The sequence below is a fragment of the Crocodylus porosus genome, unplaced genomic scaffold, assembly GCF_001723895.1.
Source record: "Crocodylus porosus isolate Cpor-Errol unplaced genomic scaffold, CroPor_comp1, whole genome shotgun sequence".
NCBI lineage: Eukaryota > Metazoa > Chordata > Crocodylia > Crocodylidae > Crocodylus > Crocodylus porosus.
In genome coordinates, this window is record NW_017728918.1 from 55,407,380 (window position 1) to 55,421,605 (window position 14,226).

Consider the following 14,226-nt stretch of genomic DNA (forward strand, 5'->3'; position numbering starts at 1 on the left):
TATTTTTGTATAAATAACCTGTACTTGGTTTCAGCAGTAAAATAAGCATTATGTTTTCATAGCATACTGTTAGGGGTGATTTCTCTTTTTATAAACGTTCTCTGTACATTTGATGATCATATGTATGACTGACAAATGCAAGATAATATATTTACCTGATAGGTAAGACTACATGATAAGTAGCTTTTTATCTCATTGATAAGCGTTTCTTAAAATCCCTTAGCACTTCTGACCGTCACAATGGTGAGAGATTACTTTTCAGGTCAGCCTGTGTTGATCATCTGATTTTTTTTCCCCCTTTTTATTATCATTGTAAATGTTGTCTGCTATATAAAAGTTGTATGAAAAGATATGAAGTGAGTGCTTTATATATGCATACACCTGCTTTTTTCCCCAAACATATGCAAGCCAGCAAAGTTTCTTGCATTGTCCAATTTAATAAAAATGATTGCTATGATATAATACCGTTGTTATTCAAACTTTAAAAGTGTCTCAGGAAGCAAGACAAAAGTTGACAATTACATTTTTACCAGATATTGTTATATACTGAGTGTGCCAAGTAGTGTAAATTAACCTCTGCAGTGTGACAGATGACCTGTTATTTTTAAATCTGCCTCCATCTGCAGTATTTGGCATCACTCAAGAAGACCTACCACTCATCAAGAAAGTTTTTACATGGAAAATTCAAGTTTCAAAATGATTTAAGAAAGCGTGTATACATTTGGTTTGCTACAAATATGTTCATATTACTAGACCAAAATAAGCTTATGGGTATACAGAATGTAATCTATAAATGTTTTCCTTGATATTTTGAATCTGAAAGTCTGTTGTTTTATGAAAGTGAATGCATTGAAGTATTTACTGAATTTCGTCTTCAGTTCACATATTTGAAGGGTTTTTGATGGCCCACGCTATTTTATCGTTAAATCTAATATTCAAATAGCATTTAGCTGTCATTGAATTCATCACAGCACATTCACACTGATAAATGCTATAACTCTTTTCTTGTTAATTTTTTCATTTGTAATATTTTGGTTCATTTCAGTGCACCTGTTAAGTGGATTAGAAAATCTGATATGCCACTACCTTGCAATGCTATTAATATCATTTTAATGCAATCAAAGGGCAAGGGGAATGTTCTGCACCGCCTTCGTCCACATGAAAGTGAATACATCAGGTTAGCAGCCACAAATAAATGCAAAGCATTTTGCTATTCCTAGCGGCCAGCATTTTCAATGCTGAGGTCAAAGGTGAGCAGAAAGGTGGCTAGTTTTCATCATTGGAGTCAGTCAGGATGTCAGCAGTCAGTATTTCAATGTCTCAGTATTGCATACTGATTTTCCGAGGATCTATTCACTTTAATTGAAGCTGCAGGAAAGTATTTGCTCCATCTGAGAATCAAGGTATTGTTTTGGTAGCCTAAAAACAGATTCATGTCAGTGCCTAACTTTAGGTATTTACATTGTTGTATAATTTTCCCAAATTGGAAAAAAGACTGTAAAGCTTGGCAGTGTTTGAAAGTGCACAGGATAGAAAATCTGACCCTTATTGATTTCTTTTTAATTTTTTTCTCAAAAAAATTGTTAGCAACTGACTCCAGCAAGCTCATGTTATATATTAGCTAAGGCACTCACAAAAGAGCACATGTAGTGAAAAGGATGCCTTCATCCTATAAATAGAAAGAAAATTGAAGATTTGAAAAATACTGACCAACTCAATGAAAAGAAAAAGGGCCTTCCTGTTGGTAAGAGTTGAGCTAAACTAACACAGTCAATAGATTCAATCAGCTATTAGATAAAAGTGTCAACAAGCCCCACTGAAGCACAATCTGTACAGATGCTGGGCAAGCCAGGTCAAATTGACACAATTCCTCTTCTAGGGTAGGTGCAAGGGTGTGCTGAGCTGAATGTAAAGATCTGTTATGTCTGTAAGCACCCAACATCTTTCTCCTTCTCACTGCTGATTTTAACGGAGAGAAAAGGTAGAATCCTGTTTCACCTAGTGCACTACCAAATAAAGCTTCAACCTCAAATAAGTTGAGGTTACCCAACTATTATGTAGGAGCATGACAAGCCCCATCCTCGACATAGGAATAGCATCACACTCCTGAGACATACAACCATCTCCCTATTCCTTACATGTGCAAAGGGGTGCTAGAATGAATTCTACACAATAGTTGGATAACTTGGAGCTAATCACAAGCTGCATGGTGGTTATCCACTAGGTGAAACGGGGTTCTGCCCAAAGTCCTGCTCATTTTAAGCAATAACTAAAAGAAGGTAAGTAACACAAGGATAATTAATAACATCAACATCAATGTATCCATCATCTCCACGATCTATCCAGTCATTAGGTCAAGCAAACATGTTTCATCCAATTACTCCAGCAATTGAAAGCATATTTTTACAAGCACAATATGTACTAGTATCATGGAGCGTAACTGCTAGTTGCTGTTAGAGGAAATCTATCATGTTGTCTCTGAAGCAAAGGCAGAGTCTCTTCCTTGCTGTCTTTTTTCCCTGGGAAAATAACTTTGCTTCATCTATTGTTTCTTGCCTCTTTTTTTAGGAGGGAGGGACAGGTTGGTGAAAGACAGACAAATTCCGTCCTTTTGCCCTCTGCCATCTTAGGTGCATGAACTACTTGTAAAATATAAAAGCTGCACTGGAAACAGCCAACTGATGGAACCAGGCATAAACCACTACCAAAGTAAGACACTGCTAAATGGCAGTAATGGGGTGCCTGTTCAAAATGAGTATCTTTTAGAAATTGTCATTACCCTGCAGTAGTCCCTGGGCTAACAGCCTAATGAGCATCACCTCAGGCTAGAAATGTTAATTTAATCAGATTTTATCCTGAATTGATTAGTCATAAGAAAGCATTAAGTTTGTCTGTCAAATGAAGAAAGAATTTGCCACCATTTCAGACCTATTTCTTATGCAGTTAGATCAAACAAATTAATAGGGTGCTAGTAATAAAGCAGTCATGCTCCAGGTTAGTGAGGGATTTCTACATGTCTTACCTCACATGATTCTGTCAGTTTAGAGTGGAAGTCAGAGACAGGTAAGGTCGCTGCTTCTTAAAATCAGCTCCTGTCAAGATTCTATGAACTCCTTTTTGTTCACTTCTGTTCTTTGTTTTCCCTCTTTCTTCCTTGGTTTTATAATGTTTTCATTTTATTGTCTGTTTGTGATCACATTTGGGGTTTGGCTTTTTTTAATATGTGAACTGCCTTTCTTTTAAATTAATAATAAATCCCTTTAACCTGCCAGATCTTTGACAGAATAACGTATTATTGCTAAAACCAAGTGCATACCAGCCTCCTAACAATTTTAAGTCAGAATATTTTTCTATTCCTGAATAAGGAGAGATACATTTTGCATACGTGTATGCATAGCTTACATACAACTGTGAGCAAAGTATATCTTGACTGCTAAGTCCTCAGTGCAAGTCCCATATGCATTAGCAGAGTTTGGTCTTTGTTTTACTGTGTTTGAGCTAGAAGTTTGTTTATAACTTAGGTCCAAAACAGAAATGTGGTGGCATCACCATAGGCTGTCCACTTGAATGTTGCACTGACTTGAACCTAAATGCTAATATCAAATATCTTTGTTGTAATAATGATGGTTTTAACGTGATTTATGTTTTATAACCTACATTGTTCACTTCGATTGTGAAAGTTTTCAGCATTTTAAGCCTGAAGTTTTTAAAAGCAGCTGAAGAGCATTTGATTCTTTTTTTTTTCTTCCACTGATTTCTTATGGTTATATATTTTGAGGGGGGAATCATTCTGTTCGCTTTTTTTCCTGTAAATTTTCACATTTTATTCTGCCAATAGAGTCCAAATAAAAGTTTGTTGGTGAAGCTACAATTTAGCCTCAGTGCTGTTTGAGTCTGTAAGGTCCACGTTCTTTAAGGTGCTGAGCAACTAGAGGAAAATGAAGGTACATATCACAGGATGGTGCTCTATTTTTAAATTATGTTTCCCTCTACAACATAATTTTGAGCATGATTCCCCCCCGGCTGCACCCAACAGGTGCAATCTCCTCCACACATGGGCCTGAATCTCCCCTCTCTCCTTGCATAGCCGTGCACTCACCCACAGCTTCCTGCTCCAGAGAAAGGAGTGGGAGGAACAGGCAGCCTGGGGAGATTCTGGAAGCCGCCTGTGGGCTGCCTCTAAATGAGCAATAATCTGGTATAAGGGCATGGTATAGAAAACTATTCTATCCTTGGCTCTGCTGTAGGCCACTGGGAAATAATTTCACCCTCTATATGCCATCTTCTCCTTCCACCTCTTGTCTGGCTTACCCATTAAGAGTAGAAGTTCTGGTAAGGTGGGAACAAACTGGTTTGGGAATGAACTGTCTCTAAACTGTGAGTGTACATGGAGTGCCTCAAACCTGATGCTGGATCCACTCAATACAACATCATACACACAATAAATATCATAAGAACAAGAAATGCCATTTACCTGGGTTGGACCATTCGCGTCCCTCTTGCCCAGTCTCCTACGTCACACAGTGACGTAACTTCTGGGCTCAGTAGTTACTGATGCCCCTTTCCTTCAAGAATTTGTCTGTTCCCTTTTTGAATCTGGCTAAACTGTCAGTTTCCACAACATCTGGTGGCAATGAGTTCCACACTTGAATTACACACTGTGTGAAAAAGAACTTCCTTTTTAGTTTTAAATTTACTACCTACTAGTTTCATGTTGTGACCCCCCCCCCCCCAAACAGTTCTTGTACTGGGACAGAGTAAAAAATAAATCCCTATTTACCTTCTCTTCACCATTCAGTATTTTGTAAACCCTTATTATGTCTTCCCTCAAGCTTCTCTTTACAAAGGCACCATAGTTGAGGATTGCGCATAAAACATGGGTTCAGCTTCCTTCTAATGTATCACAAAAGCAGTGTACGCTCTCCAGAGTTGCAATACTCATTCTGAATACTGACGAATCCTTTTGAAATTGTACAAGAGAAAATATCTGTCAACTTTTTAAAAGACCCCTTTAATAGCAAAACTTATTTTCCCAAGTGATCTGTTCAGACACTTTCTGACTGCACAAAAAAGTAGTAGAGAAGTAAACTTTGAATACACCTAATGTAGCAGGTGATGGATTTTTTTTCTAATTAGGATTAATTTATTCTCAAAATGCTTCATAACTGGAAGTTTTGTTTCAGCAGAGCCTGAAGAATAACATTTACATAAGAAACGCAAAGAATTTGCCTATTTAAAAGCATCTGCCATCTCCTACTGTTCTCAAGGAAACTGTTGCCACAGGATGACCATGAGAGGGGACTTTAGAAAAGGAAGGAAAATGGAAGGCAAAAGTGTATACATGTATAAGTAGGCCAATGTGTAGGCCCAGTGTGAAGAAGAAACAGAGGTGCACACTGGCTGCTTTGAAGCTTGCAATTTCACAATTCAATCTTACTTCTTTAATACCCTAGTGTCTTTTAAATATAAGCTATCCTACTCCGTATTTCAGAATTTGCTGGGAAAAGTCATTCCAGCCTTCTGTATTTTATGTTCATACCTGCACAGATTACTTATCCTGGCCCAGTTTAAATGTTTCACTTTACAGGGCTACAGCTGTCCCTGCCCATAAGTGCTTTTATGAACTGGATACTCCCCTATACCCATCTTCACTGCAGGCTGGAGACCTGTTTGGCACTATGAACCCATAGTTCATAGTTGGTGTATTTGATGTCATTCATTCCTAACAGGTGTGTTTCATAATGGCCATACCACCATGTGATGTTGAGATTTACTGCAACTGCTGCAAAAACTAAAGACCATCTCCACCTTTCATTCCCCTATTGTAACACTACAGTGATGATCTCGGGTTGTCAGTATATTTACAGTTAAGCATGTTTCAGTGTTTTGCTGGATCTGATACTGTCATCTTTTGTTTATGTTGGAAACTGTCCCCCTCGGGGAGAGATTCCTGGTTATAAAAAGACCTGATAGGAACTCAATTCATTATTGCCCATCAGAGACATTATTCAGAAATGTTTAGATTCACTGTGTAGCTGCTAAGTGTATTTTATTTTAGAATTGCTATATATTTTCAGGGCAAAATTTGTAACTCCACTGCTGGAATTATTCTTTTACATTTTTCAATTTGCTGTCACAAAAATATTAAGGGATTTGAACATAATCAAAAAAAATTAAGGGACTCTAAGAAAATAATAAGCATCTTGGACAGTTGCCATAAATATTTTAGAACTATTTGGGGAACTAAGGGTAACATGGGGAAAAAAATCATAAAATCAGGATAGTTTTATTTTGTTCTTTCAGAGAGAGAGGACACTTTAAGGAAGTTAGATATTCCAAAACACCAATACTTTAATTTACACAGCAAGAAACAAAAATATCTGCATTGCACATATTTCTTTAAAAATGAAGTTGCAATAGATAAGGTAGAATCTGGACATATCTAATGGGGCTTTTCTAACTGAGCTATTTTTTACTGTACCATATATGATCATTCATTCAAAAACATGCAAGGGGTTAAGAAACATTATTTATTTTTTCCTTTTGTACAACCAGCGATGTCATTTTAGATCTTTAAAATAAATAATCAAGCTATAAAATGTATTTATTTCTGGGAATTAAAATTCCCTTACCAGTGGCTTCTTGCCTTCTTAGATTTTACCCAGAAGGACCCAAGATGGAACAGGCTTCAAACAAAATTAGGGATTCAACACAAACTGGAGCAGAAACTAAAAGCTGGCATTATGCATAGATTATTCTACATGACTTCTTCATAATGATCACACATTTACAAAGATTTACAGCATAAAAGGTATTCAGTGTGGCTTGGCAGCCATGACTGTTGAAATCACAGTAATTTGTAGAGAAAAAGAAACAAACACCGGGTAGAATGAATGTAGACAAGGTGATGTGATCAGTTAAGTTGGCATATTTGGAAAATAAATTCCATAGATAACCCAAAGGAGTTATAGCTAGAAATGAGGTAAGAAAAACATTCCTTCTTTTTTATTTAGTCAGGGCCCTAAAACCCAGTATATCACTGAACATTATCATGGCAGGGGTATGACTGAAAAATGCCTTTATTTTTAAAACAATTTATTTGAAAACTGCCTTGTATCCCTAGGGCAAAGACAAAGCCCAAAGGCCTTGCCTATGCAGTTTTGAAAGCACCACTGTTCCAAATCGTATTGCCAACAAACATTTGAAAGATGGTACAACAAAGTGTTAAAGTTTTTTCCTATTGAAGCCTTGGTTGATGAAGTTTTCCTTGTTTGGTATGTTTCTCCTCTGTGTCAGCTGTATGTGCAGGTAGTAAACTGATGCTAACATTTCCCGGTACTTGCGTTGCACTTTCATGGCCCTTTCACATTCTTACCAGCTCTCTGTCCAGCCTGCACTGTGCAAGATGATGGCTCACAATATCCTGGAGGACCAGGAGGACCTGGAGGACCAGGAACTCCAGGCTGACCAGCTATACCTGGTGGGCCTCGTAGCCCATCACGTCCTTCCCTACCGTAGCTGGGTTTGCCTGGTTCACCTGCAAGAGTGAACATACACATTAACATGCAGCAGCATACAGCATAGAAAACTCCCTTCTTCAAAGTGACTGTGAAGTGGTTTTGTGAGGTTCCATGTTTACTGTCTCTCAATGAGTTCCACAGAAGCAGAGAATGGGTGTAGTGGCAGAGCGGTGACAGTGTCTTGCAATAGCTCTGGAGATGCAAGGTCAAGCCCAACTCTGGACTTGTGCTAAAGGGTATCCCTAGCTGACCCAGCTATAAATTGGTACCTAGTCACTTAGGGCAGGGACTCAATGGCAGCCAGACCAGACTCTGACCACATCTCTTCTTTGTGTGAGGCTGGCTGCAGAAACTGCTGGTGTGCTAGCCCAGGGATCTCAAACTCACCTGGCTCTATGGACTGGATGAGGATCTCAGAGTCAGTTTGTGGGCTGGATCAGGCTGCACTACAGTCAGTACGCAGGGCCAGTTTGGCAGGGTGCTGAATGCAGTGCACTCCCTATGCCAGCCTTGGACTCCTCTGCACCAGTGCTTGCACCACAGGTGCCACATGGGCTGAGCCAAGCACCTCAGGTGCTACATATGACCCCGAGAAAGCACTGTATGCAGTGCCCGGCAGAACAGGCCCTGAACACTGGTTCCAGGGCTGGTCTAGATTATGTTCCGGGCCACGCATGCATGCCATGCACAGCCATGAACAGGGCTGGTGCAGGGCCAGTGCGTGGTGCATGGGCTGGACCTGGTACCACAGGTACTGCCACATGGCACAGGGGGCCCACATGGGGGGCACACTGCATGCAGTATCCCACCAGACTGGCCCTGAGCACTGGCTCTGGCATGGCCTGATTTCTCTTCTTTTTGCCACTTTTGGCCAATTATGTTGCATTTATGAGCAAGAAGCTTGTTTCTGATACTCTGTAGCATAACATGGCAATTCACTATCAGAGAGTAAAGACAATCTACACTTTGAAATCCTAAATTAAGAATGGAGGCTTTGAATGCTGCTTCTGCCGACTAGGACAAGAGTTGTGTTTTTGTAGTTTTCATTCCGGAAATTGCATATTTCAATATTTTTTATTTGCAGACACTTGTTAGGCCCCCTCTACATGTTATATCTATTGCACAATTACCTGCTTACTGGTTAACTGCACAATTAATTTAGATTGGCTACACATGCAAATTAACTATGGTGTCTTAAAAAGGGCCAGCCAGCTATAAAATTATTGCTGGAAAATGTTGTTTCTATCCAACTTTAATTTGAATATGTAGCCTGTGCCCCCACGGGCAGAAAACTGCAGCTGCTGTGATCTCTCAGCTGCAGGGAGCCCCAGCTGCAAGACTCGCAGCTGCAGAAGCTTGCTAATTGCCAGGGCAAAGGAAGCCTAGGATGGAAATCCCAGGTTCCCCTGGTACCAGCAGTAGGTCATGATAGGCTCTTATGCTGGATCCCACACCCTTGTGGCTTGGCAGGAGGTGCAATTGTGTGGATTGTGCATAAGATCACATTGTGCCTTTGACCGCACAGGAGGTCTTAATTGATATCAATGGTAGCAGGCTTATTTCTTTTTTTCATAAAATAGTCATCATTCTGGCTTATGTAGCTATTTATCTACAATGAAATTGCAGATCTACATTTGTATCTACAATGAAACTGACATTCTACAATATGATTATGTAGCTATTTATCTACAATGAAGACATGAGGAAACCTGCCTCTTCTCTTAATAAACACTTGTACTTCCAGTTTTTCAAAGAGACCAAAACATCAATTAATTAATTTCGCTACATTTTTGTTTTTCCTCTACTTTTCCTCCTACCCAGTATATTTACCTGGAAGGCCTGTTGTTCCAGGTAAGCCTTTGGGTCCTCTGCCAGGAAATCCTCTGTCCCCCTTTTCACCAGCATCACCTGTGATAAACCAGTGATACAATATTTACAGTTTACGCAAAGAAGAGATTTCTGCCTCAAGAGTTTAACACAACTCAGCCAACCAAGCTGGCCTTCGAGGCACCTCTGACTGCCTGGCCCAACTTGCATTTCTGCAAGAATATCTTTTCCCCAGAATTTCTTTTCTCCATGACTGCAGTTAAATGCTGTTTTCACATTTGAAACCCAGAAAAACTAGCCAAAATCAGCAGCATGTACTATTGTTAGCATTTCTAAGGTGCGCCTTACCTTGCTATCTTACTACAGTTAGACACAGACTGAAACATTCTCATTTGCTCTATCCATCAAATAGATATCAACGTGCTTCTACAATTCCAGTCATTAAAGCTGCAGGGAAGCCACACAGCTTTTCCTGCACATATGCAGCTACTTTCCTACCCTTGTTTTCAACACCTCAATATTTACACATGGTGGTCAGATCCTGAGGGGTACTAAGTAATCTAAGCCCTTGAGCTAAGATTTCAAAAGGCACCCGGTTGCAGCAATGTTGTGCATTGGCTCATCTAAAATTTAGGCTTACATGCCCGTAAGTGAAATTCAAGAAACCAAGTCAGGCATCCCATACCTCCCCTACTTTGACTGGAGAGGTTAAGCACCTTCTGGTCAAAATTAATAGCATTCCCTCCTAAGCAGGGGGAATGCACAGGGCAGCCAATAGTGTGTGCAGAAGAATGGACTGTACCTGGAATCCTGCCTCAAGTGAAGCAATATTTATACTATTCTCTGCAGCCCCAAGTTAGGAGTTTCTGCTGCGAGGGGATTCAAAGGATTTGGGCTGGACTACACTGAGGGCACCCTCCACCACCCCTCACTGTTGACGCTTAGCCATTTCACAGCCCTAAGTGCCAGAATGATTGGACTAGAGGACAGTAAGCAAGAAAGAGCCTGATTCTCTAGGTTCAGTGAGGCGACCTCTAGCCTGGGACGGAGGAAGCTCTGGCCCCAAGTTCCAATGTTGTTTATGCCTATTATTCAATGTGTCTTTATTGCAAAAATGCATAGCCAGTCACAGAAGCCAGAATTCAGGGCTCACTCTCCTTTGCAGGAGGGTCCACCAGAGAATGGCTATAGGCTAGCCAGCTAACAGCAGTAAGTGCTGCTCCTGAGAAGGAGTCCCCATAACTTGAGGTGCCTATGAAAAGTCCTGAGTCAAGCTGCTTCAGCATACAGCTGTTTTCAGCTGCCATCCCTGGTACCTAGCTCCCACCCAATGCTGCACAGGGAGCCTAGGCATTTCTTTCTGGGTTTTGGATTCCAGTCAGGGCAGCATCTAATTTGCACCTAAAGTTAGGTACTGCAGCATCTAATTTGCAGGTGCCTAAATTCTTCATTAGATCTAAAGCTAATATTTCTATGCTTCAGAGAAACTTGAACTGAAAGCTTTTTAGATCTAAACCTATGCTTTTGTCTAGTGCCTGTGTAGCATGTTGATTAGATGTTATAGGTTTGGGTTAAGGAAGATCAAGGGTGAAACTCTCATCCTCTCATCAGTTCAGACTTAATTTTCAAAGTGTTACAAACTATATCTAAGACTATTCAAAATCCATGTATAAGACTGATGCAGAATCACCTGACCAGTCTGGCATCCAGTTCCATGCAGAGGAACCTTTCTGAACAGCTTGGTCCAGGTAGAATGGCACAAAGGAGCAAATCTCTAGCACCTGCAAGTGGTGTTTGTTTCCCTTCCATACTGTTCCTATGTCATCAGGGTTTTCATCTAAAACCTCAAGACATATACTCCAGTATTCAGAGGGCTTTGCAAGGGAAGAACATTTTTAAAAGGTGCTATTCCTTTTTAAAAAGTACTATCCAAAACTGCAATTCAAAAAGCCCTATTCAGTGGCTGTCTAACACAGGAGGGGCTACTTCCTAGACAAGTACTTTAACCACTATGCTATGACATAAATAATGAGTGCTGTTCTTGTGACTTTTTAAAGAAAAAAAGGGACCCTGCTCATTTCTTTGAAAGAATTCATGTAGGTGCATCCTCTCTGGTAAGGTTCTACTGCAAGTGGAGAGGGGGGTTCCCAGGAGCCTTAATACAGTCTCCAGAAAGTAGAGGGCGTTCAGGTGTGCCTCTGTGTTTATCATTTCCTTTTGGTTGGCTTTAGGTGGTTCCATTTGCCCATGCTAACTGTTCTGGATTGCCCTTTGGAGGCACCCAACTCCGCATGCACCGTGTAGGGAACCCAGGTGCCTAAGACACAATCTTAAATTCTGCTTTGTGGGGGCCAAGCATCTAAATGTGAAGCATCACAGTGCCTAATTTGTAGGCACCTCATTCCATTATTGGATCTAGACCTTTCTCGCTCTAATGCTCAGAGAAGCTAGCACTGGAAACCAGAACTGAAGGCTTAGTAGCATGGTAAGGAGAACTGCATAGCCTTGTTGTTATTTATTTTAGCATGTATAATGACAAGAAAATTAGAGGCTTGAATGCAGATGCTAATCCTAAAATTGTTCTGAAAGCTTTAATACTAGGGAAACTCAGAAGACCAAACTTGTTTTTCAATACAATTAGTGTCTTGCAGTGCTGAGCCTCACTTACGTACAATTTGCTTCCACATAATATGAAAGCAAAGAAGCAGGTAGCATTTACAGTGACATCCAGTGACAAGATCTCTTACCTTTTGGACCTTTGCGACCAATCTCACCAGGAGGTCCTTTGAGACCTGGTAGACCACGAGGTCCAAGCTGTCCTGGGAAGCCATTTTCTCCAGCAGGTCCAGGAGCACCAGGTGGTCCAGGTCTACCTGGAAGACCTGTAGCACCAAATTCAGGCCTCCTAAGACTGGCCGCCAGCTGAGCCAGTTGTTCTGCAAGAAACAAACAGGAACGTACAAATTAAGAGACAGATTCTAATTTAGTTAAGAAAAGAGGGGATTTCATAGAAATTCCACAGATTTTGCACTTGATTGTCATTAAAGGAAAAGCATAGCTGATGCAGAGTAAATACTGTACTAGGAATGCTGGCAAAGAATTGGTAAGATATCTGGTGAGCCTCAGGAGAGAAAACCGAAATTAGGATATAATCATTAGGTGGTGGACATAGATAAAGGGTCAAGCTTCAGGCACTTCTCTGTAAGCCAGCTGGTTTGGATGTTTCATGTAAACATTTGATAAGGTCTCGTTATCTGGAAATGTCAAAACGAGTATAATGAGTATAGTTCAGATTTTTCCAAACCGTTTTGTCCATCACTAAGTGTGATGTCTACAAGTATATTCAGGTGCTGTAAGCCTCTTCAACAGCCTGCATTTTCTATCTTTCAAGAAATCACTTTGTTTAAAAGGATCCTTTTACACTGATAACAGATAGAGCAAAAGTTTTTTGTCCCCAATCTAAAATGGAAAAAAAAAAGTAATACCCTGTTGGGCAATTTTGAAAACAGTGACTTTTGCTGAGAATTTTCTAATTAAATCACAAAGACCAATTTTATCTTGGTAAATTCTAGCATTACAACAGCATCATGTCCCAAAGGGCATCTTCTACAGCAGGCACTGAAAAATCTTTTTTGTGCGTGCAGGAAAGCATAAATTTTTAAACTTAATATATCCCATGCAATACCACAATATTAGAAAAGCTTCATACTTATGTTTATTAAAGAATCCTGAACAAATCCAAGTAGGATTTTTGAACACCTGCCAATGGCTTTTACTTTGATGCAGCATGTAATCCTATATAAAAAGCCCTTTACAGTTCTACATGTATATACATTTTGCAATTGATTGCTATAATTTGCACTTGGTCATTACCACATTTTAAATAAAGACATAATAACCATAATATTTTTAAACACAGTAGCAAACCATATTAGCCAAAATACACTTATTTTACAAAAACATTGTTATTGTATAATATTATAGAAGCTCTCTCTGTGTGTACAAAGTACTTAGCATTTCAGTGAGCTGCAAAGGACTTTTAAGTAGGGAAGAGATTTTCATTTATGGTGTAATATATAAACTAATTTTGAGTAGAATTGTTTGTCATAGCCTCATGGATCTTTCTGTTCTGAAGAAAAGTGGGAAGGGCAGACTTCAAAGAGTTAAGGAGAATAGTCGGGGAAGCACTGGGGTCCTAAAGGGGAGGGGAGCCAGGTGTCCAAGAAGAGTGGTCACTCCTTAAGGAGACGATCCTCCAAGCCCAAAGGGAAGTAATCCCAACACGGATCAAAGGGAACAGGAGGGCACAAGAGCCCCCATGGCTCACCAAAAGCACCCGGGAATGTCTCCTAGCTAAAAGGGAGGCATACACCCAATGGAAGGGAGGGGCCATCACCAGGGAGGATTATACTGCGGTTGCTCAGGGCTCCAGGGGGGCAGTCAGGAAGGCCAAGGCAGAGATGAAACTGGGACTTGCTTCCCAGATCAAGGACAACAAGAAATCCTTTTTTAAATAGGGGGCACAAAGAAGGTTCCAGGTAATGTGGGGCCCCTGCTGAACACGCTAGGAAATCTGGTTGTCACACCAGATGACAAAGCTAATATATTTAATGATTTCTTTGCCTCCATTTTTCTGAGTAGGGACCAAAGCAGCCACCCCTCCTCTGGGCTTCCCTCAGACCCCAGGGAGGCGCACCTAGGCCAAGGGTTAGTGAGGAACTAGTTAGGGAACTTCTGGAGGGACTGGATGTATTCAAATCAGCTGATCTGGATGATCTCCACCCCAGAGTGCTGAGGGAATTAGCTGAGGTCATTGCAGGACCCCTGGCACGGCTTTACAAGCACTCGTGGTGCTCTGGTGTGGTGCCAGAGGACTGGA

The 14,226-nt window shown here is 40.5% G+C and overlaps 1 protein-coding gene across 1 annotated transcript in view; it reads right to left on the reverse strand.

The window, feature by feature from the left end:
* Positions 1 to 6,270: 6,270 nt before the first annotated feature.
* The window catches only part of COL9A1 (collagen type IX alpha 1 chain), an 89,777-nt gene continuing 81,821 nt past the window's right edge, over positions 6,271 to 14,226 (reverse strand). The window contains exons 33-35 of the mRNA XM_019538155.1: positions 12,095 to 12,283; positions 9,351 to 9,428; positions 6,271 to 7,537 (exon numbers count right to left, since the gene is read on the reverse strand). Of these exons, the coding sequence (XP_019393700.1) occupies positions 7,353 to 7,537; positions 9,351 to 9,428; positions 12,095 to 12,283 (452 nt within the window). The 3' untranslated portion in view covers positions 6,271 to 7,352. The remainder of the gene's footprint in view (positions 7,538 to 9,350; positions 9,429 to 12,094; positions 12,284 to 14,226) is intronic.